The sequence below is a fragment of the Microtus pennsylvanicus genome, chromosome 7 (assembly GCF_037038515.1).
Source record: "Microtus pennsylvanicus isolate mMicPen1 chromosome 7, mMicPen1.hap1, whole genome shotgun sequence".
In the NCBI taxonomy this organism is placed as follows: Eukaryota; Metazoa; Chordata; class Mammalia; order Rodentia; family Cricetidae; genus Microtus; species Microtus pennsylvanicus.
The window spans coordinates 69,319,457-69,347,441 of record NC_134585.1 but is presented as its reverse complement, the minus strand read 5'-3'; the positions used below and the strand labels follow the sequence as shown (position 1 = coordinate 69,347,441).

General features: G+C 42.0%; 1 protein-coding gene across 5 annotated transcripts; it reads right to left on the bottom strand.

Annotated features, from left to right (window-relative positions):
• Window positions 1-32: 32 nt before the first annotated feature.
• Nexn (nexilin F-actin binding protein) lies at window positions 33-27,985 on the bottom strand. 5 transcript variants are annotated; one of them, XM_075981060.1, is made up of 14 exons: window positions 27,847-27,985; window positions 17,220-17,292; window positions 15,437-15,628; window positions 14,319-14,397; window positions 14,085-14,233; window positions 11,870-11,911; window positions 10,347-10,538; window positions 10,096-10,266; window positions 7,990-8,184; window positions 5,628-5,825; window positions 4,250-4,471; window positions 1,601-1,786; window positions 1,010-1,367; window positions 33-931 (listed from the first exon to the last, which is right to left on the bottom strand). In XM_075981060.1, exons 2-14 carry the CDS (start codon window positions 17,244-17,246, stop codon window positions 918-920), a joined length of 2,025 nt encoding a protein of 674 aa, XP_075837175.1. In that variant the 5' UTR covers window positions 17,247-17,292; window positions 27,847-27,985; the 3' UTR covers window positions 33-917. The 5 variants fall into 5 exon arrangements, with proteins under 5 accessions (XP_075837175.1, XP_075837180.1, XP_075837179.1 ...); XM_075981065.1 differs by lacking the exon at window positions 27,847-27,985 and adding an exon at window positions 27,635-27,653; XM_075981064.1 differs by lacking the exon at window positions 27,847-27,985 and adding an exon at window positions 26,907-26,939 and having other exon boundaries at window positions 17,220-17,294.

The following is a 27,985-nucleotide window of genomic DNA, read 5'->3' as shown; positions in this document are numbered from 1 at the left end:
CATAGCTTTTAAAATAAGAAAAAAAAAAGGCCTTTTGATGCACAGGTAATTTTATTATGGTTTCATAATGTAAAATAAAATTGTTTCTAAGAAATTGAATATAAATATAAAACAACCAAATAATAGAACATAAGTTATAATTATTTACAGACTTCTTTGTTGTTATTAGAGACAGTCTCTCTATGTAGTCTTGACTGTCCTGGAACTCACTATGTAGACCAGACCAGGCTGATCTTGAACTCATAAAGCTAGAATTTTAAAATCACTTTTCCCTGAATCTAATCCTCTTAAATCTTGAAATCTTCAACTGTGTTTGTGTGTTTTTTTTAAAGCCACATTTGTTCCTGCATGGAATACTAATATTTTCTCATTATAGTATCATTTATTCATTCAGGTCACAGCATAAACTTAATATGGTCATTATACATTTGAGACACACGTGTTAATATCTATCACACTTGGAACACTGCTTAAACGTTGGTTTCTATCAAATTTAATTTAGTAGTTTAGAAAAAAAAATTCCTGCTTGGGTTTTCCTTTCCAGCAGTCCTATTTGTCAGTGTATCTTCAGAAAGACTGGTGTCCGCAGCGGACTGCCCTCTCTGGCTAACTTTAGATGGAAAAACTCCATTTATTCATGCAGACTTTAAACATAACAGCTATAAATATGGAAGATACAAAGCATTTGCTTTAGGTTCATACAGGAGTACATTTCCCTTCCCTGTCAAGTACATTTTGACTGGGCATAACATGGTAACCCGATGTGCACTGGAAAAGGCATTCTTTGGATCAGCTAGTTGGAAGATGTGGGGAAAAGGTATTAGGTCAAGTTGGTGCCACCTCTGGTCTCCTTTAGTCCCTCCACAGAGATGTAGCAAGAGAGTTGGAGAGAGAGAGTTCCGAGGAGAGAAGGAAGCCTAGTAGTCATCCACTAAAAAAAAAGAGAGAAGAATGATATTTTTCCCATTTATTTCCTTAATAAAATAAAGGATTAAAAGTCAGTTCTTACTTTCAATGGTAAGAATGCAGGTACTTGCTGCAGAGCCTTTATTGTTGACTGCTTTACACATATATTCTCCTCCATCTTCCGGGAAAGTTTCTGGCAAATAGAGGCAGTAAGTTTCGCCTCTTTCAATGTACTGATAGTCTTCTCCATCCTGTAGCATCTCTCCTTCAAACCACCATGTGATTTCTGGCTTGGGCTCTCCTGTCACTTTAACAGTAAATCTGACTGGCTCACTGTCAACAACTGAGGTGTTTCTTAGAGGCTTTTTGAACCATGGAGCTCCTGATCTGGTTTGCTCCTCATCTTCAGTGGTAGAACCATTAATGATGCTCCCTTCTTCTTCTTCCTCATCTTCTCGTCTCTGTATTAAAACAAGTGCATTTATTAAGTTGTCATTTGTTTTTAGCAATAGAATTTTGGAGGTAAAGAAAGGTTTGGGGTATATATAGATCAGTGTTAGAACATTGGCTAGCATGCATGGTACCCTGGGTTTCATTGATTGTAAAACCATTCAAATGGCTTGAAAGCTATGAGGACAATGCCTTAATTGCTTGTAAATGGGTTAAGAACTCCCTCTGATATGTAGGTGCATACCTTCTGTAATGCTGCATCAATTTCTTTCTGTTCAAACTGCATTCGTAGTAACTTCTGTTCTTCAATTCTCCTTTGTTCTTCTTCTTCTCTTGCTTTAGCCATTTGTTCAAATCTGGCTTTCATATTCACTTTATGAGTAAAAGGAGATTCACTCTTTTTTGCAGGCTTTACATCAACATCGTCGTCCTTAAAAGAGAATGAAAATTGCTTGCCAAATGAATGCATTAGTGATTTGGTAATTTACAAGCACAAAATATTTAACGCTTGATTTGCTTTTTGTGATACTGTAGCTATTTAGATTTTCAGGAAAAGTGAGAAAACGTGCAAGTTTATTGCTTCTTCAAAACTGCATTTAGAAAATCAGAGAGTTGACTAGCTGAAAGGAATGTCAAACAGCTAAACATCGATGTTCTCTTTTCTAGAACCTTTGGAAAACTAGACTGGTGTTATGGGAAAGAAACCTAAAGTCATAGGGCACTGACAGTATTGGTGCCAGGATATTAAAGCAGCATAGTGTTCTTCTGGAATACAGCAGGACATTAGAAAACCAAGTCAGAGGCTGAGAATGTAGCTCCATTGGCAGGCAGAATGCGGGTCTTGCATTCATGAGTCCTCAAACGTGACTCTTATCTCCATACCTGCATCTGGTGGTCCAACGCTTGGTGGAAGTGAGAGGTTTGTTGCCAGCTTGGGATACTGAAGACAAATTCAGACACTGTATAACCTTTAATTGGTTAACCAAATAGGGGATATAAAGTACTATGAGTGGATATTGGATTCTTTAATTGAAGGTTGTATGGGTGCCTTCAAAGAAGTCTGGAATCTTCTGGAAGTTTGAAGGCATAATTTGTAGTTCCCACCCCAAGACAAGATGTCTAGCTGGCCTGGAACTCACCACGTTCAACATTGAAAGCCTAAGTTTGCCTTCGGATGAGAGGTGCAGCACCACTCTTACAAACATTGCTGGCTCTCAACAGGAGACAGTTGGAGGTTGGAGAGGAAGTCTATCACTGGAAGTGTTTTAAAGGTCATTAAGGGCCTTTATCCAAGGGATAGAAGAGAATTACACATTCTTCAGATTGAGTATAACCTAATCTGACACCTGTGCCAGAAGCAGAAAAGCATCAAACATACTGGTTTTATTTATTTTTTACAGATTTTATAATGGCTATCTTTAACAAGAACAACTGCTTGGTAGACTGGGGTTTTGTTTAAAACAAGGTCTGGAGCCCAGACTACCCTTGACTCCTTCTCTTCATACCTTGACTCCTGTCTCTTCATACCCATCTTGAATTTTACCTATGTTTAAAGATTCTATTTTTTTTGTTTTGTACCACATGGCTAGTAAATGCTAGTGTTCTCCAGCTATCACAAGACTACTCTTTTACTACTTTCCCACTGTTAACCAATAATTTTACAAAATACACATGTATCTCGCTAAATTCAGAACCAGCGTCAGACTGTCTTTACCTTGCTTAACAATTTAATACCTCACCAGACTTGATAAATGTAGCACCAGCTGGTTTCCCTGGTGATGGTGCCACAATAGTAAGGTCCTCAGCAACCATCTAGAAGAGAACTTACCCCATTTTGTTAAATAAAAAAAAAAAAAGGTCTTGCCAAGCATGGTACATGTCTAAAATCCCAGTGTCAGGGGGTGGACACTGAAGAATCAGGACTCCAAGGGTTTTTTTCTGTTACCTAGCCTTTGGTCTTGCCTTTATGACTGTTTTCCACTTCATTGTGATGCTAGGATTCTTTGGTAGAACTATTTAGAATTTCTATTATAACATTTTTGCTGATTACAGTTCTTGTAAGGTGAAGTCCTTTCACAACTAGCCACAAAGTACTTTGACAACTTTCATAACCTATTCAGTTCAGTCATACCATTATAAAGTCCTTGGGATCTGTTTTAGAGTCCCTCAAATAAATTAGTACAATCTTGTTGACTTCCACTGTCCCTCATTCTAGAATGTTCCTCTTACCACAACATTTTTTATGAGAATACTTTACAAATGAGAAGATAGCCTTTGACCCTAAAGGCTGAAAGTTATTTTCACAGGACAGTAAGAGGAAACATTTCCGGCAGAAAGCATTTCAGAAACAAAGGCAGGTATTGAGGATACAGCCTGCTTGGTTAAAAAGCATGGAGTCTGGAATGGTACAGAGACAGGATACATGCTGGCTAGGGAGCAAAGCCATCAGCACTCTAAAATGTTAAGATTGAGCCATTTCTGGCTTGGATCACAAAGCATTGTGGAAGAATTTTCTACAGAAACCCCAAAGGGGGCCAGGGAAAGCTACCACTGTTCCATCACGCTGAAATGCCTCAGCCCTACAAACCTCTTAAGCACACTGTCCAATGTAGCTTCACAGCAGCAGCTAACATCCAGCACAATAGATTGTCATACCATTGGCTCATTTGTGTGTCCCCAGACCAACTGTCACTTATCCTGCTTTGCTTCTAAATTTAATTTGCTACCATTCCACTTTTTCCTCATTTTGCACTCTATCCATTCTTCCCTCATCCTTTTGGACTCAGTGCTATATGATGAGCTAAATGGTCTTTTGCTATTTTCAGATTGTTAGAGATATACCAATAAGTAACTGTAAAACTAACTTAAGGTTATAACAAATACAATAATGTACCTCGTGGAAGTTTTCTGCTTCTCGCTCTTTAATTTCAAGGTCAATTGCTCTCCTCTTTGCTCGCTCTTCTTCTATCTTTTTCTGTATTTCTTTTTCAGACAGCTGTCCAATTTTTTCAAACTTGCTTTTTAGATTTTTAGCTTGAATAGAACCACTTCTTTTTAATTTGATTAACTCTTCATATTCTCTACTCAATCCAAAAGTTTCATTTTCTTCTTCCTCCTTCAAGAGAGTAAGATTTCTGTATGTTGATTATCAGTGTATTACAGAGGATCTCCTGCCCATCTGCGCGGGAATGTGGGGCAGGGAGTATGTTCCAAGACAACCAAGCAGATTCCTGGAAGCCACTGGTCAGATGGTATCCTATATGTACTGTTTTAAGAGTTTTATTTCTGGGTTTGGAGACATGATTTAGAGGTTAAGAGCACTGGGTTCAGTACCTAGCACCCTCATGGAGGTTTACAATCTTTAACTCCAGCTCCAGGGGATCTGACACTTTTCAGGCCCGCTGGTACTGCTTGCAATATACGTGCAGGCAAGAACACCAAAACACATCAAGTAAGTTTTAAAAGTAAAAACATTTACTTATTAAGAACTTCCAGTTCCAGGATAGGCTCCAAAGCTACAGAGAAACCCCGTCTCAAACAAAACAAAAAACAACTTCCAACCTTTCACATGAAGGAAGCCCTGTATAACTCCAACTTCTCTTTGACAGCTACATGGACTCCCAGCACTTAGGAGGCAGGTGAATCTCTAAGCTGGAGCCCACCCTAGTCTACAGTCAAGGCTACACATAGACTCTCTCAAAGCAAAACAAAACAAAAACTTCTCTTTGGCATATTAAATTGCTAGTATCAATACTACTGTGCTTTGGACCCACAATTAAATACAATATTGATTACAATTTTTTAGATCTTTTTTTTACATGTATAAGTGCTTTGCCTGTATGATGTTTGTGTGTGCTACATGCATACCCTGTGTAGGTCAGAATAGGGCATCAAATGCCCTTGAACTGGAGTTAATGGATGATTGTGAGCCACCATGTGGGTTCTGGGAATTGAATCTCACTCAGTCCTTTAGAAGAACATATTTACTATCTTTTTGACATTGCATCAGGATACTGTTACCTACAAGGTTCACACAGGAAAAAGACTTTAGTTACAACAAATAACTAAAAAGATACCCATAGCTTTCAGTTTTGTGTCAGACCACATTCCTAGCTACACTCTACCAGGTTGGACACACACACCTATATTAAGAATATCTGTCATAAAAGTATGTCAGATACCCTTATGTGATTAATAACATAAAGGTCACAATAGAGCAATATAAGGAATGCACTCAATTAGATCTCTAAGTGAATATTCTTCCACCTTACCTCTCCCATTTCTTGTCTCAGTTGTTCAAATCCCTGTTTTTCCATTTCCAGTTTATGCCTCCGTTCCTCCTCTGTTCGTCGTCTTTCTTCTTCCATTTTTTGTTTTAATAATTCTTCAAAATTAATTTCCAGTTTTCCAGGCATCAGAGATTCTTGGGAAACTGTTTTATATATCTCTGGGGAATCATCATCTAATACCTATTTAAAATAATTATTTTTATCATTTTTTCCAGAATTGTGCATACTAAAAAATGGTATTGTAGAAACTGATATTTCTTGAAAAAAAGTGTTTTATGTTGATCTATCTAAAAATTCAGAAATCATAAACTGTTTTACAACTCAAGTCAATGAACAAGGGGATATTAACAAAAATGTAAGATTGGGGTATCTGTGGTGTGGAGGATGGTAACCATCTGTATCTAGTCTCTATTCAAATGAACAAAAATATTCATGCAATAATATATTTTAATGACACGGAGAACATTTTAATTGAAGTGAATCTCCAAATCTGGTCACTGAATAGGACATTTCAGTTAAGTCGTAGTTACATCTGGATCATCATGAGCTTTTAGCACAAAAACAAAAAGCCTTAATTCATAATTTTATTGTGAAGAAGTTTTGTTGCCAAGATGTTTTAAAGTAATAATAGTTACACTCTTAGAACTGCCAGTCCACTAACAGATGCATAGATTTAGCTAACCCTGTAACCTTATAAAGTAGCTGAGGGTAATCACGTGAGGTTTACACGTGAGGACCTGAGGCATTGACTGAAACGAAGTCCAAAATCAACAGAAAGGCCAGCTAACAAAGCCAGAAGTCAGGCTTCAGCATATTTCTTGTAAGGTTATAAATTATATGAAACCTGTAGGAAAGTATTAAGGTGAAACCTAGTGTTTGATACACTACAATAAATTATTTAGAAATGGGAATGATTAATAGACTGCTTTTCATTATTTTGCAAATTTCTATGAGTAACTAATTTGACTGTGACCTTGGGCAAGCCACTTACCTCTCTGAGCCTCCACCATGATGACTTTCTTATGGTTGTCACAGGATTAAACAAATCTTGGAAATAGGTAGCACTCTGCCTAACATAGCTGGCTCCCAACAGTAAGGTTTGAAACTTTTTAAAAATGTTCCTCTGTCTATTTATGGGGGGGGGGGGCATTTAGGTCTCAGAAAAATTTCTTCTTATCATGCAAGTGTCTAGGACTGAACTTAGGTCATCAGGCTTAGTAATATCTTTACTCAGCTGAGCTATCTTCCTGGTCCCCAAAACAGTTTCATCATACTATCACATCCTGAGGACAAGCAATCTCCAAACTGAACTAGAAACTTTGTAAGTTGTTGTCAGATATATCTTACCATGACAAGTAATGTAATTCTGTTTTCCTGGAAGTGAAGACTTCTATCTCTGATCTGAACCGTGGTCTGCCTGCAGACATGGACACGGAGTGAAACAATCCTCTCCTGAACTCACGGGCAAGGAATAGCAACAGTGCTATGGACTACGGTGGTGAAGATGGGAGAGTAAGTCAGGGCGTTGAATAAATGGGAGTTTATAGCCACTTGGGCATGAGTGAAAGGTTGAAGGCATGTAATTTCAGGCTCCCAAGTTTCTGATTTGAGTGTACAAGAAAACTGGTGGATCGGATAGCCATGTTATAAACATTAACATGGCATGGAAAGTTTACCTTTGGGACAAATTAGGTATCGTTGTTTAAGAAAGAATGATGGGTGTTTTGAAGAGTTAGATAATTGTGACTAAATGATTTTGGCCATCTAAGTAGACTGAGTGGGATTAAAATGGCAAAAAATAAAGGAGAGAGGGGCAGCAGAGAGAGGAATGGAAGGAGGGACTGTATGGGAAAATTCCCTGACTTTTCTTGACTCAGATCTGGTCTAGAAAATGGATCTTTGAGAGAGGGAGATAGTGCCCAACCCTTTATGCATTGGTAATCAGAACCCTTTGGACACGGCCAAAGAAAATACTGACAAGGGACTGGTGTTTAAAACCTATTTGCCATTCATATGCTTGCTACAGATTTCAGAGATGACAGACAGGATGTTCCTCGGAGTCTAATCATTTCATTTACAGCCTCAAAAACTGAATCCCTAGCTAGGCTTGATAGCTGAGTCAGTAAAGTCCTCATCTTTCAAGCTTGAGGACCTGAGTTCAGTCCCCGGAACACAAGTAAACTAGGTGCACACCTATAACCCCAGCACTGAGAAGGCAGAGACAGGAATCCTCAGACCGCAGCCATTCCTGAGGATGGCATCCAAGGTGGTTGTCTGGCTCTCCACAACTTACACAAGTGCACACACGATGCATACACATACTGTTGAGGTAACTTTGTCTTACCATGCTTCTCCTTGCTTCAGCAAATGCCTTCCTCTCTTCCTCTATTCTCCTCCGGGCCTCCTCCTCTGCTTTTCTTTTCTCACCTTCTCTCCTTTGCCTTTCTATTTCTTCAAAACTGAGCTTGAGTTTTCCAGGGCGGTACTCTGTAAAAACTTTTGCTGTATCTTGGTTTTCATCCTCATCCTCCTCATTTACCTAAAAAGAAACTATGTATTACTAAAAGTTGAGACTCACTGGGACAGGAAAGCATTGCCAGGGAAGGGCATGTGCTTAGCAGCTTGACCAAGTATTTCCTTGCTCCCAGAATACTTACTTCAAAACCTCTTACTTTTTATTTAGCTTTTATTTGTATTTTTGATTTTTGAGTCAGGGTCTCTCTAAATAGCCCTGGCTGCCCTGGAACTCACTATGCAAACCTAGCTGGTCTTAAACACAGAGAGATCCACCTGCCTCTTCCTCCCAAGTGCTATCATGCCTGGCCAAATTCTCTTCCTTTTTAATGTCCTATATGATAAAATAATCAAATGTGGAGAAGTTACAAGTAAAAATGTACTCAAGATTAAATAAAATTTCTCAAGCTTTTGAATAAAGGTGACTGCATAACAAATTTTAAAGGGCTCAACTGAGATAATTCTCATAAACTAAACAGTTTGTACTTAGAGTTCAGGTACATACACACGGAGACACTTTAATCCCAGTTCTCACAGAACTCTATGAGTTCAAGGCCAGTCTAGTCTACACAGTGAGCTTAAGGACAACCAGAATTACAGTGAAACCCTGACTCAAAAAGATTAAAAAAAATTTCCTCCCTTTGAACTACAGCGATTTTCCATAACTAATCAGATAAAAGACTGTCATCTGGTATTTTATATAAAATTCATACCACAATTACTTGCTCATTTAAACATTAATTGAAATATTAATTTAAATATTAAGCTGATTACCAGTTATATTGAAATGTACAGATTTATCTAAAAGTGAATAACATTTGTTTGATTTTGGGGCAGAGTCTTACTTTATAGACCAGGCTGGCCTGGAACTCACAGATACCTGTCTGCCCCTGCCTCTCAAATGCGGCAATTAAAGGTGTGCCCTACCACACCTGGCCAAAGTAAGAATATTTTAAATCAATGTCTAGAAAGTCTAAAATGGTGAGCTATAATCCTCATAACTTTAATAATGAAAGCTGATTAAGAAACTCATGGTAACTTTGAAATTATAGCTATTCATTTTTAAATTCTCAAAACAAGACTGGAATTCATGCTCCCTTCTTTTTTAAAAAAAATATTTATTTATTTATTATTTATACAGTATTCTGTCGACTTGTATGCTTGCAGGCCAGAAGAGGGCACCAGACCTCATTACAGATGCTTGTGAGCCACCATGTGGTTGCTGGGAATTGAACTCAGGACCTTTGGAAGAGCAGGCAATGCTCTTAACTGCTGAGCCATCTCTCCAGCCCCCCTTCTCTTCTTATAGTAAAGAATAAAGTGGGGATTAAGTCTCTGGCCTTGTGCATGCTAGGCAAGTGTACTATAACTGAGTACATCTCCCCAAATTGTCTAGGTTGGCTTTTACTCGGACTAACTCAGTAGTCCGGGCTAACCTTGGATGTGTGCGCTTCCTCATCCTCCCAAGCAGCTGGAATTATAGACCTGTACTTCTCAAATGAAATTCATTATTTGACTTAAATATTATCCTAAAGCCATACCATTAAATATACTTCTTAACTCACACACAAAGGGAAGCCAGATGCATTGAGTAATACCTATATATTAATAGAGTATACAGTATTAAAAATAAAAATTTAAAGCATATTGGATAAGATGCCCCAAAGTGAAAGCTCAAAGAAAATACAGATGAATTATATATATATGTATATTGTATATAAAGATGTATATGGTTTTAAAGCCATGCCTTTTGGGATTTGAATAGAGGCAGTGGTAAAGCACTTATTTAGCATGCACTAGGCTCTGAGTCCAGTTCATAATGCTAGGAAAACACAATGAAATGAGGCTTCCCCACCAGAGAGAGCCTGCTTGGACCTGCAGTCAGCCTCATGAGAGGCTTCCTGATGGAAGGCAAAGCCAGCACAGATACACTTGCCATGTGCCTCCTTGCTTCCTCAAAGGCGCGCCTCTCTTCTTCTAAACGCTGTCTCGCTTCCTCCTCTGCTTGCTTCTTGCGATTTTCTTGTCTCTGCCGCTCCAGTTCCTCAAAAGTTAATTTCAGTTTTCCAGGAAAATGGGATCCTTTTTTGGCCTCAGTTTCATCATCCTATGAAAACAAACTTGTTACCCAAAGGACAATTGCTGTTAACTAAACTTTGGATTTGTTCTCGTAAAAAACCTTCTTACCATGACTAATGACAGACACTTTGCTTCCTTGAGAGATCGACCCTCTTCTTCATATCTTATTCGTTTGTCGTCTTCATGATTAAGCCTCTCACTCCCTTGCTCTTTGTCCAGGTTCTCAGGATTCTGTATTTTTCCAAATGTTCTGTTCGATTTGGCAGGCACCACTGTTATAAGCAGTGAGTCATCTCCTTCCTATTTGTAAGAAAGACAATTAGCATCCATACTCCTAGTAAGAATGTACGTGGTAGGGTACTTCACCTCCATAAGTGGTGAATTACATTGCTGTCAAGGCTATGAAGGACAAAAAAAAAAACCTTTTATTTTTTAAAACTAGTTACTTCTAAATACATCTTTCTCTGAACTCATTGTGCATGCTACTGAAGCTTCCTGAGATCCACCCATGGCAGTCTCAAGAAGTACTCTGCATTTTGGAAGATAGGATTAATATACCCTATCTAATTAAGTAACAATACTGTAGTACCATTGCCTGATTTTAGACAATCTGTACATCAATTACACAAAAGGTGATGTGCATGTGAGCATACTTGAAACCAATTTGATGGTGGATAGTTTGACTTAAACATCCAACTTAGCTTTCTCCATAATCTGCTCCTCCTTCCAAATTTTTCAGTACTTAATATAATAAAGTAGTATTTGATGAGAAAAGCGATTGACTGTTCACCCAAGTGATATACTAACATAGTATAGATAAAGCTGTAAAGCATTTATCTTATTAAATTTTCAAACAAATTGTTTGTTTTGTGACAGGTCTCTCTAAGTAGCCCTGGCTGTCCTGAACTTGCTACGCAGGCCAGGCTGGACTCTAACTCAGAGATCTGCCTGCCTCTGCCCCGAGTGCTGGGATCAGCCATGCACACTACACCTAGCTGAAATGCATTCTCTTACAATCGATTTTACTACAAATTTATCATTACATCTACTTTTTTTAAAAATAAAAATTATAAATTGTAACACACGCTCCTAAAATAAAATGTTTCCAATTTTGTAAGCATAATTTTAGGCACACCATCAAATTGGTTGGTTGGATTTTAACCTTGCTAGTTGACTGGGTTATATTTTTAAGGTTATTGGACCATTCCTTCACAGTGATACACACTACCCTCCACAATGGTGTGTGAAAGCCAGAACTCGAGCTCTTAGGAACTCTGAGGGAAGAAGACAGATGACGAAGAAGAAACTGCCCTTTTACAATGCCAGCTTCAACAGCCAGCGAGGTTAGTTCAGGAACCATGTGATCTTGGCAGAGTGTCCCTAACAGCCTCCCGGGCCCTGTCTTCATGACCCACTGTGCAGGCAGAAGCATACTTTTCTTTAAACACATGGCAGTGTTTGAAAGGGCCCAGGCATGCTCTTGCCTTCACAGAACATTCTTGACTTCTGTCATTGTGAGATTTATAATCAATAGTGAAATAAATGCCTCTGCATGGCCTTCTTGGATTACAAGATAATTTGTGAATCAGATAATTTTCAGTGAATGTTTCATTAAAGGAAACGTCTGTTACCTCTGATGCAGATTCGGTTCCCGTATTGTTTATGTCCTCAATCTATTGAATGAGAATTTCATATCGTTACATTACAGTGAATTGTCTGCTTGGTGATTTCAAACATACAACTGAAAAGTAATTTAGCTGCATCTTCTGGTAAAATTTCAACGTTTGACTGTGAGCTTATGGGGAACAATCTTTAATTTAGTAGCAATCTAAACTGAGACACACAGAAACGCCCCCATCCTCTGCCCCTGCTGTAGCAGCAGGAACACTTATCACAATCAGATGATTGTGACCCTATTTCTTATCAAGATATATCTGGCAAAAATGTAAGCGACACGATAATAAAGTATGGTAGAAATATTAGCTAAATTAGAAGGGAGGCTAATGCTGGTACTTATAATATTTTCTCATATTTCAGCCACACAGAACTGGGAAAAGGCCATCGTCTAAAGTTGGAACACATTTCTCTGAAGAAATATCATGAGGTTAGCTTGATGAGCTGGAGCTTAGCAGACTGCTGAGAGAAAGGAAACAGATGGTGTTAGCAATGCAGTGTTTGAACTTTAGACAAGTCTGAAGTGTCACGAAGCCCAGGCAGGGGGTCTACAGAGCGAGTTCCAGGACAGTCAGGACCACACAGATAAACTATCTTGAAAAACAAACAAACAAACAAACAAACAAAGAACTTAGAAAATTTATCCAGGATGATCTCTGTGAGTTTGAAGTCAGCCTCATCTACGGTATCAAATTCCAGGACAGCCAGGGCTACCTAGAGAGACCAGATCTCAAAAGACAAAACTTAAAGTACCTTACATTTTAATAATGAATAGTTTTATCAATAATTTTATACTACAAAATTTAATTTTGAGAATAATTTGTTTTATTACAGAATTACTCATTAAACTGACTTGCTATATAAATGGAATAGATTTTTTTTACACAGTAAAATTTTAATGGTTCTCTAATAAAATAATTATAAATGAGTTGTTTTCCAATGAGCAATCAAATTAATTCCTCAATAGAAAGATCCACAAAACGTGAGAAGTCAGACACCGAGAATACAGGAAAGAGAAACAATTCATGATCCCCAATTCTATTCCTAGAGCTCCCCTGGGTCTGTCTGATCTCTGCTAAAGTGGACAGACACTTACAGGGCTTCTACATCTTGTTTGCTTAGAGTTCTGTTGTGTCTTCTTTATTTTTGCTCACTTTAAACCATTAAAGAACAACAAAAGAGAGAACCATGGAGTTCTCCAACAAAATGAAAAATGATGAATTTTGTTCAAGGCTATGCTACTAGTATAGTTAAGAGGAACAAATGTTCAGAATTTAGTTAAGTGTTGACTTTCAAAGTTAACAAAGAACTGTTTCTCAACTTCTTTTCTTTTTCTTCTTGTTTTTTCTTCATAGGAAGCAAATTTGTTTCATCCCTATATTTCTTTCCTTGCCTCTCTCCAAGATCCTATTTCCCAACAATATCTGTCTGTAAATGGTGGGCTCTAATTTTGTCCATCAGGCCATCTTCAGAGTTAACTAGATAATACACCCTCAGGATTTTCCCACACTTTTTTTTTTATCTTAGTACCTAATACACGAGGTATATTCCTTTGCTTTAAGGGGCTAGAGAGGCAGCTCAGTGGTGAAGGGCTCCTCTGCTCTTCTGGACCATCTGGGTTTGGTTCCTAGCACATACATGATAACAGCGCAGAACTGTCTAGAACTTCAGGTCTGGGGATCCGATGCCCTCTCCTGACCTCTGCAGGCACTGCATGCACAAGGTGTACAGACACACATGAAAGTAAAACACTCTTACATATAGAATAAACATACTCTTTTATAAAAATCTGTTTTATAAATGATAGAAATTTTAAATATTGCTATTAAAAGGCTATATTGTGCTCTGTGATTATGAATAGTTTATGTGTAAAAATGTCTTATATCATTATAAAATTCTCAAAGATACCAAGAAAAGTTAGGACGATAGTCAGTTTAAGGAATGTAGAAACAGTTGGTAAGATCATTTCTAACAAAAGCCGCATCGCCATCCTAAACAGGCACATTCTGCACATAGTACTGGGCATCCCATACTGAATTGTTTCCCTTAAGATAATGCTTTTAGGCTAGCCACTATTAATAAGCTTATATTAAATATTTTAACGAGGCAGCATCCTGATTAGTTCTCATTTGTTCTGTTAGGTTCAGAAACAATCGGCAATGTAGCATCTACCTGCTCAGCTCTTTTTGCTAATTCACGCTGTATTTTCCTCTTTTCCAGCAGATCCTGTTCAAGTCTGCGCTTTCTCTCCTCTTCCGTTCTCTTCCTTTGCTCTTCCTGTCTGTGTCTTTCCATTTCATCAAATTTACCTTTAACCGTCCCTAAGAATACACAAAAAAAATTGTCTATTTTGCCAGGTTTCTTTCTTTTGCAAGCCTTTTTACATTTATCCCTCAAAGTTCTTACCTGTTAACTTTGGGACATAAGCCTTTTCTACTTTAGCAGAAATCTCTTCCTCATCATCAGAAGCAAGCATTTCTTTAATCTGGGTGGTTAAATAAATTACCATGAACATATGGCCCAACAGCAGACTAGATTATATTCGAGTGGCCCCACCCCCGCTGCAGGAGAACCCACTAGGATATCCACCGGATCACTGAAACCACAGGTAATTCTGAGACTGTGCATGCTGTTTTTTCTTATAGGAAAATTATATATTAAAATAAGGAAAATAATTTTATAGATCTTATAGTTGTGATGAACTTTAACTTTTACATTAGGTACAGTAAGAAAATAACAAGTAATTATAAAAGAAAATAATTATTAAAATATATTGTAATGAAATTCACTGGAAACTTCAGTTTACTATTTTAGACCATGGTTAATGACAGGCAATAAAAGCAGTGGAGAGAAGCAGCAGAGGGGAGGAGCTGATCACACAGTGGAGACTGCAGAGAGGGGAGGAGGGGGATCACACAGTGGGGACTGCAGAGAGGGGAGGAGGAGCTGATCACACAGTGGAGACTGCAGAGAGAGGAGGAGGGGGATCACACAGTGGGGACTGCAGAGAGGGGAGGAGGGGGATCACACAGTGGAGACTGCAGAGAGGGGAGGAGGGGGATCACACAGTGGGGACTGCAGAGAGGGGAGGAGGGGGATCACACAGTGGAGACTGCAGAGAGGGGAGGAGGGGGATCACACAGTGGAGACTGCAGAGAGAGGAGGAGGGGGATCACACAGTGGAGACTGCAAAGAGGGGAGGAGGGGGATCACACAGTGGGGACTGCAGAGAGGGGAGGAGGGGGATCACACAGTGGAGACTGCAGAGAGGGGAGGAGGGGGATCACACAGTGGAGACTGCAGAGAGGGGAGGAGGGGGATCACACAGTGGAGACTGCAGAGAGAGGGGAGGAGCTGATCACACAGTGGGGACTGCAGAGAGGGGAGGAGGGGATCACACACAGTTTAAATTAGATTATAAATATAGGCATTTTTGTTATAATTTGTATAAAATGTTAGTGTCAATAATTCATTAAAATAAAGAAAAGTAACATTTTCACGAGAATAAAATAAAATCAGATGACCTCCTGCTTTCTCCTGTTCCATTCTCTCTCTCTAATATATTGTTCTTGTCTTCTTTGCTTTTCGTCTCTAGATCGCCTTTGATTTCTCTCTTCCCTGGCCTTCTGCATGGCTTCAAACTTATCCTTTACATCGCCCTTGCCAAGTTTTGGCACATAGGATTTGGGGACAGGTTTAGATGAAGAAAGCAGAATCTTCGTTAGAAGAAAGCAAAGAGAAGGAAGTTTAAAAAGAAGAAATTAGGCAAGGATAAGAATAAGACACATCAAAATACTCATCAAAACAAATAGAAACAAGTTTCAAACGCTAATTTGGATCACCACAGCGTGATTAGATGGTCTCTAAAACTTTAGTTAATTTCCTTAAGTTACACGAAATACGAGAGCAGAAATTTTGCTAAATCACCACTTCTTCAGAAACGAAACCCCAATTAAAGGTAGCATTCTACTGAGGCTTGAGGCCAGTACAATATAAAAATCAAATAAGAAACTCTAATTAAAAACTGCTTTGTAGAGCCGGGCGATGGTGGCGCACGCCTTTAATCCCAGCACTCGGGAGGCAGAGGCAGGCGGATCTCTGTGAGTTCGAGACCAGCCTGGTCTACAGAGCTAGTTCCAGGACAGGCTCCAAAAAGCCACAGAGAAACCCTGTCTCGAAAAAACAAAACAAAACAAAAAAACACAAAAAAAAAACAAAAAAACAACAAAAAAAACCTGCTTTGTATTCTACTTCCCACCCTATTCCTAAAGACTCGGATTGAGGATTGTCATCACAATCCTCAATTAACAAGATCAATCGCAGTAAAGGATATGAATTTGAGAACAAAGCATAAGATTGGGCTTTCAAGGAAAAGCCCATATTACAAAAAGCATTATTGCTGTTGTATTAGACAGGCTAGGCAAAGCTGAAGGCCAGCCTAACCCCGCAAGAGGTGAGTCAGCTTCCTGCTGTGCTGCCCACGCGTGACTTCCTAAAAGCTCATTAAAATGTGCAGGGTGGCCCACCACTGAGAAGAGGGTCCGAAAGAGAGGAAATCTGACAGGAGGCTAGAGCAATCAATGGTTCCCCTCATCGGAAACTAAGGCTATAGACTCTTCTCATCTTTTTCAGAAGTTTGTTTCTAAAAGAGGTTAAAAAATTGAGTGTCAGAATGCTAAATTCTCCTAAAGACAGGGACAAGCAGCTTGCTGATCTGTGCCCGATCTGGCTCCCGCTCATCTGCTGCGCGTCACTGTCACTGGTCCATTCAAGTTCCTTAGCTTGTCACTTCTGAGTGTCAGCATCTGGGGCCTCTCAATTCTCAGTGACTAAGCCAGAAAAAGGGTGGAAGTTAAGAGGCCCTTCTTTGTTGCTAGAAGATGCTGAGCCCTTCTTTTCAGAGCGAATTATCACCGCCAATGGTCCCAGTCTCAGTAAAACCACATTGAAGGAGTCATTACTAAGACCAACGTATTTAAAATTCTTCCTAAGACCCTAGCTCTTCACTGCCTTCCAGAAGTTCAGTATGCATGTTTCCCAGAACCCAGATTAAAGGTACTGAACCAAAACTGCGGACAGAACCTTCTCTCATTGTACATCCTAATGTTACCAATTACAATCACCGAAGTATGACCCTTCCCACAATCCTCCAGTCAACTCTGTATTGCTCTTCTCTTCCAACTTTTCCAAGTCTCTTCCTGCCTCTCCATTTCGCGCGCGCGCGCGCACACACACACACGCACGCACGCACACACACACACACACACACACACACACGAGAAACGAGAGCTTTTGAGATTTACTTACCTCTGCCTTTTGCGAAATGTCATTCATGTTTGCTCTATGTGGTTTGGGGCTGAAGCTTCGTATATTTTTGTATCTGTAAAATAATAACATTTCTGGGTGTTGCAACAAACACACATTTTTATTTTTAATTTTTTTATTTTTATTTTATGTGCTTTTGTGTTTTGCCTGTATGTGTGTCTATGTGAGGGTATCAGATTTTGGAGTTATAGACAGTTGTGAGCTGCCATGTGGGTGCTGGGAATTGAACCCAGGTCCTCTGGAAGAGCAGTCAGCGCTCTTAACTGCTCAGCCATCTCTCCATCCCCAGCACCTTTAATCCCAGTACTTGGGAAGCGGAGACAGGCAGATCTCTTGGAGTTTAAGGCCAGCCTGGTCTACATAAAGAGCTCCAGGTCAGCCAAGGTTACAAAGTGAGACTTTGTCTCAAACAAACAAACAAAAACCAAGTTAGTATTAAGAATTGTAATGACCTTCCCTTTTATATGCTGTATATTTCATCAGTATACATTTCTAAATATATATATACTTATATAGAAAGATATAATTTTTAGGTTATAAATTTCCCTTTAGAAGTTCAAATAAGTAACTAGTTGTGATAATCTTCAGCTCTTTAAGATTTGTGGTACAGCCCAGAGGAGCTTGCTGAGCCCACAAGAGCACAGGAGTTACATGACACTTCCTTTAAAACCATCCTTTTGTTTCCTGTAATTTGATTCTTAAGGATGAACATGCTTTGATTGTAACACAGCCTTTAAAACTGAACCTTTCAAGCTGCTGGTGGCGTACACCTTTAATCCCTCTGAATATTTCCCCATTGTATATTTGTCCATTTACCCAATGAAAAACATTTTGGTTATGCTGTTTTGGTAATTGTAAATAAAACTGATATTAAACATCTATGCACAGGTTTTTACGTGGACAGAATAAATACCGAGTCTTGATTGCTGGCTGGCGTGGTAAGAATGCGCTTGGTGGAGCCAGGTGGCGAACTGACTTTGGAAGTGGTGCAGGCTGCTGCACTCCACCAGCAATGCGGGAGAGTTTGGGTTGCTCTCCCCGTGTCCTCCGATGCCAGTGTTCCGGGCTGTGGTTGCTGTCGCACTGGATACAAGCTCATCTTAACTTGCACTTCTCTGATAACATGAGATACATTTTCGTATGCCCACATCCCACGGGCATATCTTCTCTAGTGAGATGTCGGTAGTCTTTCCTTATTCGCAGAAGGATTTGTTTGTTGGTTTGTTTTGTGTGGCCTGGAACTTTTGATCCCCTCCAGTCTACCCCGTGAATGCTGGGGTTATAGGCATGGCCACTATACCCATAACACAGTCATCATTATTTCAACAATAGCATAGAAATTTAGGGTTTCATGCACTACACTGCTACTTGCTAAGGATCTACCCTATGCTGGCTTTTCTCTGGGAGACGCTGAGGAAGGGAACCCTGAGTAGACAGGCAGGCACTGTCCCCATCCTCCTGTTCGTAACAAATGCCTTGGAACCAGGTTTGTAAGTAGTCTGCTTTTTACCTGGATGATTTCATAAGGCTCCAGCCCAGCTCTGTCAGCCCTGGAAGGCAGGATACTCAGTTGCATGCCTAGTGACCTGCACACTGCGCTTAGGTTCTGACCTGCTCTTACTTCCGTACCCAGCACACTTTATGCTCCCTGCCTAGGTTACAGATCACTTGCTTTCTGGATCCACCTTGCAGCTCTAACTAAAATAAATCTCATCCTGGAAACCTTTACAACATGCATGTATAAACTGCCAAGTCTGAAGGATTCTCTAATTCAGTTTCTAGTCCCATGGTAGGAGCTGGGGGGCACAGTAAGTGTGAGTGCTTGTGTGTGCACACACCTGTGTATGGCGTGCATGTCTGTGTTGAGAGGTAGAGACAGTCTCTCAGTGAACTCTGAGCTCACTTTGATTCTGCAGTGCTGACCAGCCAGTGACCTCCAGGGAGCCACCAGCCTCTCTGCTGGGACTGTGGGTGTTGTGTGCCCTGCACCCATCTTTTTATGTGGGTGCTAGCAATCCAAACCCAGGCCTTCACATTTGTGCAGCAAATGCTTTGCTGGCTGAGGATCTCTGTAGCCCGCAGCTTCCATCCTCACCGTAAACTATCTGTACGGTATTTTTTTTTTTTTTTTTTTTTTTTTTAGTTTTTCCAAGACAGGGTTTCTCTGTAGCTTTGGAGCCTGTCCTGGCACTAGCTCTTGTAGACCAGGCTGGCCTTGAACTCACAGAGATCCACCTGCCTCTGCCTCCGGAGTGCTGGGATTAAAGACGTGCCACCACTGCCCGGCCTGTACAGTATTTTTAAGGCAGTCTTTGGGCCCTATTCTCAGATTCCCAGCACCATGCATTAATCACATACAGCTTTGGTGCGATGTTCACCTCTCGTTAATGTGACATCTGCCTCGTTCCACCTTCTTTGCTCTGTACAGCAGGGCCAATGGTCACAAGAGGGAATGTGTTTTCAAAGTAACTTCTTACTTCAACACAACCATGCTTGCCAGCAATACCTACAGTATTTATACATGTCCTATAAATCAATAGTATCCATTTTCACAGTTTACTTCCCTCCAGAATCTCGGCAACTATTTTCAAGTTGCCAACTCCTTCTCAATGGGTCAAGACGCAATGAGAACAGCCCCTTCCACTGCTCAAGGGCTCCTGTCCTAGCGCAGGTTCTGGAAGACGCTGAACGAATTTGAATACCAGATTAGCATTCTTGGTCACAGAATCCAGAAGCCCCACAGTGATGCCTTGCACTGGTTCTTCTGGCCTCGTGCAGCCAGGCCTTCCTCTCTGTGCTCCTTAGCTCTGGTCTGTCCCTAAGGGGAGTGGCAGCAGAGAGCCCCATGGGGCAGAATGAAGAGTCCTCAGCTGACTAAGCCTCCTGCAGATTACCTCAGACTCCAGGTTTTTTTTTATTGACTTCCTCCATCCTGACAAGTATATTCAGTAACCGCTACCTACCTCCAAGACCTTTTAAAAGTCATTTCTTTACAAATGAAGTACTTTCCCAAACGAAATAATAAAATTGAGATTCTGTATGCTACCCCTAAACATGGTTCCTCCTCCTTAAGTATAAGATATTTGAGTTTGCTTAATTTTCTAGGTATGGCTGACAAGTTTTAAATATAGATATTGTTAAACATGCTCTACATTATAAGCCTAATCTGTCTTTTTTACCTTTATATTTGGAACCTCTGATGTGAACCCTCACAGATTCACACCCAGGTCCATCCCACCAGGCACAGCTTGTCTCAAATGATGCCGTCTGTTTCACGTATCCTGAGTAGCACAACTTTCAGCAAGCATGTCCTACAGGCACCTCTACTTTATACACACTTTCCATCTTCCCCGTTACCAGCCACACGCTCATACCATGTGTGCAGCATACCGTCCTATCCAATCATGTCCCTGCCAGGGAGGAGACTAACCACTCAAAGCAGTGGGGAAGGCTCATTTGTTGTTATAAAGTAAGCAATGAAAGGGTCCTTTAAAAAAGACAAAATGCAGGGTCTTCCACATAGCCCTGGCTGTGCTGGAACTATGTAGACCAGTCTGGTCTTGAACTCATTCCACCTGCCTCTGCCTTCTGAGTACTAGGATTAGAGACTCTGCCACCATACCCAGCACAAATATAAGGATTTAGAAGAAAACAAACACAAATTTGTTAGGAAAGCTTTCCTAAGTTAAGAAGAAGGATGGAAACAAGGTATGTGCTGTGCACTAAATGATGGAAACAAGTCACGTGACATGTGTGCTGTATAATAAGTAGCTCCTTTTTCTTTTATAATTTTAAAGCTGATGAATACGACAGAGCCAAGAAATGAGGAAATTAGCTAAAGTGGAGGCTCACGAGTGGGTAAAGGCCACTTGAGTTCTAGTCCTGGACCCCACATAGGTGGAAAGAGAATTGACAGCAGAAAGTTGTCATCTGACCGACACCCACACATTGCAGCAGGCCCCACTCCCGCTAATAATGATGGGGTTTTTTGGTTGCTGTTTTATCAAGACATAATGATTTTTAAAAGCTAGATAAAATAGATAAACATGGGTGCTGGAGAGATGGCTCAGCACTTAAAGCACCGTCTGCTCCTGCAAAAGACCTGAGTTTAGTTCCCAGCACCCACATATGCTGCCTCTGGTTCCAGAGGATCCAACACCTCTTCAGTCTCCTGCAGACACCAGGCATGTACACGGTGCACAGACATACATGCAGGTAAAATGTTCATACACTTGAAATCAAATCATAAAACTAATAAACATGTAAATTCAGAAATGTTTGCTGAGCGTCTGTCTACAGTCTGTTAGGGTCAGTCCATTATACAATGACAAAGAGAATAAACTATGTTCTCACAGCACATGAAGTCTGCACAGGATGCCCTGGAGTATAAAACATCTAAGGCTCCACCCACTTATGTGCATACAGATGTGGGCATGCACCACAGGACACATCTTTGAGGAATCAGTTCACTCCTCCTACCAGGCAGATCTCAGACACGGAGCTCAGGGCTCCAGGCAAGGCAGTGAGCATCTCCATCTGCTGAGCCAGTGCTCCAGCCGGTTTCTGTTCCAAGATCAGAAAATGCACTAATACTATCAAAGTGCAGCCTGCATGAAGGAGGGGTTTGAACATCCGGGGCGCAAATAAAGCCCTGTTTTTGAAGATGCTGGATAAGTTTTATTTATATAAATTTATCTACAGATAGGGTGATAAAATATATACTTACTAGTTCACTTAAATAAAATTACAAAAATTATTATCACCATAAAACACCAGAAAGTAGCTATGTCCCAAAATAAAGATAACATGGAGAACAATATTGTTTTATAGTTTTGAAAACTCAGAATCTGGCTTAACAAGAGAGAAACACATCCTAACATCTACTTCCATGTGCGAATTACTATGGGATGTTGTCTTGACTGAAGTCCATAAAGAGAACAGATGGAAAGTGGTGATGTTGCTGACCCTATGGTACAGGGTTCTGAGAACACCTTTTGAGAATCACCGAACAGAGCATCAAATCGTCAGTTCTCACTCCAGGAAGTAAAAACTGAGACTGAGATCTACTCAGGGTATTTAGAATGATAAATGAAAATTGGTTGAGATTACTTCCTATGCCCAGTAACTGAACACCAAAGGACTTTATATATCTAGGAGCACATGAGGTTTTCTGACCTGAGTGTTAGTGACTTTTGTGTCCGAACAGGCAGATGCAATGCCGCTGGCTTCCACACGGGGGCAGCAGCAGCATAACCGTGCCACCCTATGAAGTTCTAAATGTAATGCCAGGCAGGCCCCTTAGAACTGGAGAAATGGTTCAGCTGCTCTTCCAGAGGACGCAGGTTCAATTCCCTGGGCCATATGGCAGCTCACAATGTCTGTAACTCCAGTTCCCCGGAGAGGACTCCCCCTTCTGGCCTTTGCTGGCACTTCCACTCACACAGATATATTCTCACACACAAACAATAAAATACGTCTTCAAAGAGCTAGTCAGGACACTAGCTGGGACACTTTTTAAATATCTTTCTTCGTGTCTGTATATATATGTGTATGTTTGAATTCAGCCTTGTGTGCACCACAGCATGCACGCATGTGTGAGGGGCAGCCCTCACTCGCTACCTTGATGAGACGGGCTCTCTCACTGCCTGCCGCAGGTGCCCTACTACCTGGCTGGGAGCTCTAGGGGCTGGCTTGTTTCCTCTCCTCCCCACCTCCCTGGAGGAAGGCTGGAGAGCCGATGTGAGAGCACGGGCTTTACATGGGCTCTTGGGATTTAAACACAGCTCGTGCTTCACCGACTGACCCATCTACCCAGCTCCAGACCACTGTTCCTTAGGCTGTGTGACGTCAGGGCGCCACATATATGCCCTCCACCACCGAGCTTCACCCCTACCCCACCTATAACAACTTTTATTCTAGACTCTCCAGACCTATGTGTAACCTCTGCTTTCTGTTTTATTTCCCTTCACATTTTAGACATACAACCACAGCATTGCAAGAACAGCAAATAATGTACAAAATGAATTTGAAATCATAGCTGCCCATCAGGTACTGTGATGACCTTGCTAATAATCTCAGGAGAGCGAAACCGCCCAGACAGTGGCAGCCACACACCTCCCTTTGCTGCAGGACTGCAGGGGTTTGCTAAGTCAGCCAGGCTGGCCTCCCAATCATTTCCTTGTTTATTCATTTGTTATTTTAGAGGCCTGGTCTCACTTTGTAGATTAGGCCCGGCCTGGGTAACTTTCATTCCTCCTTCATCCTCCAAGTGCTGACAGGCTCACAAGTGTCTACTGTCAGGCAGGGGTTCGTCTCAACTTTTAAGGAAGTTTTAAATGAGAAACTTAACAATACATACTATATATACAGACAAATCTATATATACAGAAAAGTGTTAAAACCTAACTCTTTGAAAGAAACAATGAAACTGTTTTGAACTTCACAAAATTTAAGCCTAAATCTTTATCATTTTTAACTTGTACAAAAACATTTAGCCAGCCCTGGGAAGTGCAAGTCTGTAACTGGGCAGCCAAGGCAGATGACTGTTAGGAGCTGCAGGCTAGCCTTGGCTACACAGCAGGACCCTGGCTCAATATATAAAGGAAGAAACCGATATCTAACCATATTGTAGTGATGTGAAAATTACAAACCAGAGGGACGGCGCCCTTGCTCAGCACTCAGAAGCCTGAGGCAGGAACCACAAGTTCAAGGCCAGTTAGGACGACGTAGCTAAGACCCTATCTGGGCAGAAGAAGGAATAAAATGAAAGCACACGACATTCCTGTCCTACGCTTCGTCACAGCTCGAGAGGGGGAAGCCAGACCTCCCCATCCTGCTGTCCTGCTGTGCGATGAGCACCGGTCAGAAAGAGTGCAGGCAGGAACACATCTGACTTAGCTTACACTTCCGGGTCACCGTCACTAAAGAAAGCTCAAGCAGGCCAGGGAGAAACTGAGAAGGAACACTGCGGCGGCCTCCTCTCAGGTGCCCCCACTTGCCCACAGAAGCATCTTTGTACGGGCCAGAGCACCTGGGTCCTAGTCAGTTAACACAAACTTGCACAGACACGGTCACAGAACAACGTGAAGAAACTCAGCTGAAACTCTTCCCTGTGACCCAGACCAGGTTGACAGCTGATGTGAGTTAGAGCATATTGCAAAATAGACGTCCAAAGCAACCCCCCAAAAGGAACACTAAGCTGCAGCCCCTCAAAAGAGACACTAAGCTGCAGCCTACTCTGACATTCTTCTGTAATAACTATAACCTCCTGCCTTTCCGTGGTTGGGATACTTTTCAAAGTGTATTTACCACTCCGGAGCCCTGGTAATAAAATCTGTGTGCTCCTCAGTGCTGTGTCAGTGATAGTCACACCGCTCAGGACACAGGACAGGGCCAAGATGGGAGAGGTAACAGGAATCAGCCTAAACAAGGGCGCCCCGAGATGACCACCCACCTAAGAGAACAAGACAGCAACATCAGAAACCCAGGATAGGAAACTGCCTTCAGGAGATTCAGGAGTTGTAACCGCTGGGCTTCCTTCCCCTATGGAAAATGGAAGACAGCCCTCACGAGGACCACGGTTTGGATGGCAAGATCTGGAATTCCGGCTGAGAAGTCAGTGGGGCAGTGGGGTAGAATAGTAAGTCATTCCTTTTCCTGGCCGAGTTCGTTTCCTCCTGTTATGGTGAGAAACCACTCTGGCTGAAAAACGACTCAGGGATGGAAGGGTTACCTGTCCAGCTTACCTGTCCAGGTCACCAGTCCCCCAGGGCAGGAACAACTGAGGCCTTCTGCTTGCCCAGCTTTCGCACACAGTCCAGGGACCCCCGGACAGTGGGCCAGGGGATCACCCATAGACAGTCCCACAGGTTAATCTAATCTGCGCTCTCCGGCCCCCCACGGACTCTAGGCTGTGTCAAGTCAGCCAAGCTGAGATGATCAGCAAGCTCCAGAGGCCACGGCAAACACTGCTAAACATAAATGGAACGAGGACTGGAGGTCCGAGAAAGGACTTCTTTACCCGAATCTCTTCCACACTTTCTGAAGTCACTTGATTTGCTTCAGCTATCAATCCATGGCCATCTCCTGTTCTGGGAGACACACTAACACAGGTGTCCCTGAGTGTTAACTTCCTCTCCCCGCTTCCTAACACTACCTAAGAGGATTTTTTTCTTTTGGAGGCAATGTCCTGGAACTTTATAAAGCAGGCTGGCCTTAAACTCAAGAGATCCACCTGCCTCTGCCTCTTGAATGCTGGGATTGAAGACCTGTATCACCACGCCCAGCTTTCCTCATTGTTTTAAACCGTGCGTGTGTGTGTGTGTGTGTGTGTGTGTGTGTGTGTGTGTGTGTAGGAAGCACACTGACAAGGCAGCAGTGGGTATGCCCCAGGGATATGCAAGGCACTGATTTCCAACCCCAGGAGAGCACCATTATCAAAATGGACACCACCAGGAGCTGTTGAGAGGCAGTCAGAGCTCCTGCTGCTCTTTGCATAGATATCAGTTCGGGGGTTTGGAGGCCCTCTCCTGGCCTCTGTGGGAACTGCATCCACACAGTGCACACATACATGGAGCCAATACACTCATAAAACATAAAAAGCACACTATCATAAAATAAGCCACTATACAGTGGATATTTAAATTTAGAAAGCCGCAATTTCAAATGTATGTACTATGTAACTAATAAAACCAGAGGGCAAGAAAGAAACTGCACAAGTCACGTGGACCAGAGTGGTCCAGTGAGAGCAGAAGCATGCAGCTGTCGGTAGGCAGCAAGTCCGTGTCCTCCCAATTATGAAGGAGACCAAGGAGCTTCGTGTGCAGCTGCATAATGAAAAGACACCAAGAGACGTCTATAAACACGCGTGGATGTGTGCCACGGGTCCCGCTCCTTCACAGTCGCCCCATCTCCGTTCTCCTAGACACCTATAACTGATCTATAACTGATATCGTTTTAAACAATGGAGCTTTCTCCCCACAAATGGAGCCCATCATTTCGGGCACTTCTTTCTAAGCCAACGAAACCCCCAGTTAATCTCTCCCAAATGTACGCACATAGCTGCCGTGCCGTTCACAAACAAAGCCCTAATCTAAATGCTTCAAGTGAAATTCCAGGACAAAGCGCTGTTCAAAACCTAGATAATGCATTCCTTGGCTGACGCTAAATATAGTCTTCTCAAGATGACATACATTTTGACAATGATCAGCCTTACATGTCAAGAGTTCTAAAATAGCACAGATCCCATTTTAAGGAAAGCAGAAAAAAATTGCTCCTCCCTCAGCATCACTGCAAATCTATTAAACCTATTAAAGCCAGATCGCATCACACGCTGCTAGACGGAAAACTAGATTTTGTTGCAGTTTTTGCATTGGGCTAAGTCAACCGTTGCAGGTAAAATTAAAAATTGCACTCATTTCTCAGAAGCATCAGGCAAGGACAATACTAAGCTGGGCCTGAGGGTACAGGCCTGTAAGTCCAACAAGTGCAGGCTGAGACGGGAATCGCCGTCCCGCCTGCACTACAGAGTGAGTCCACGGCTAGCTTGGACAACCTAGTAAGATCCTGCCTAAAACAACTCAGTGGCAAGAGCGCTTGCCTAGCAGGGACCAACTACATCAAATAGTCCGTTTATACTACAGCCCACCCCCAAACAAACAAGATTTTCCTTCAGTTAATTATGCACTTCAGAGATAGTTTGAATTTTCTTACAGCAGCAGTTTAACCTATAAAAGAATAATATTGGGAAAAAATTATATAGTTCGTTCAATTTGGTATGACCAAGCCGGTCTGAAAACGTGAGCTCGTTTCATGGAGACGTGCTCCTGCTGTTGCTTGCCCAATGGGCTCCTGTCGTATTAACAAAATCTGACTGGTGGATGACACCCCGTCACTATTCTCAGAGCGGGTCAGTGGCGTCTTTTCTCTGCTTGCCTGTCTTTTTCCAAGGGCAGCCACTTTGTGAGGGCGGACCGTATGCTATTTTTACCACATTATCTATGCTCAACTCCTTCTCCACTTTGTGGCCTTAAAATAAAATTCATATCTCAAAACCACTGGGCAATCACCTAATCTCTCAACTTGATCCTATCTCTCTCTTTCTCACGCACATGTGTATGTATGCATGTATGCATGTATATTACATATGTGCACACACTGCATTTGACATCTCACAGTTTATTCACACGGTGTCTTCACTCCGATTTCTAGAGCTAGCAACTCAACCTCCAAGCATAATCCCAGTCTTGGCGATGGGAAGCAATTTGGAGACCCGGGATGGTAGGCTATAAATCCCTTGCTTCCCAGTTTTCACAGGGACCTATGAGCAATTTCTTCAAAACCACAGCCACTGCTGGCAGAGACTGCGGCAGGCACGTGCTGGGCCACCGAGAACTCACCCGCTCGGACCCTGAGGGTCCCCGGCGGAGGAGTGGACACACACTCGGCTCCCCGGAACACTCTCCCCCAAACTCAGCCATCCAGATTCCGATAAAACAGAAGACCCAAGACCTGGCAAGGGACCAACCCGCAGCCAAGGCCGGCGGGGCAGAGCGCAGTGCTCCCCGCGGGCCCGGAGCCCCTCCGTGTTCACCCCACCCAGCCCTCCTACCCGCCTGTCGCCTGGGCGCCGCGCCGCTCCTCCAGCTCCGCGCTGCGCGTCCGGGTCTGCGCGCTGCCCACGCCGCTCCAACCGCCCCGAGCCCTCTGGCCGCCGCGCGCCAGCAGCAAGTTTCCATAAAAGTCCTGGT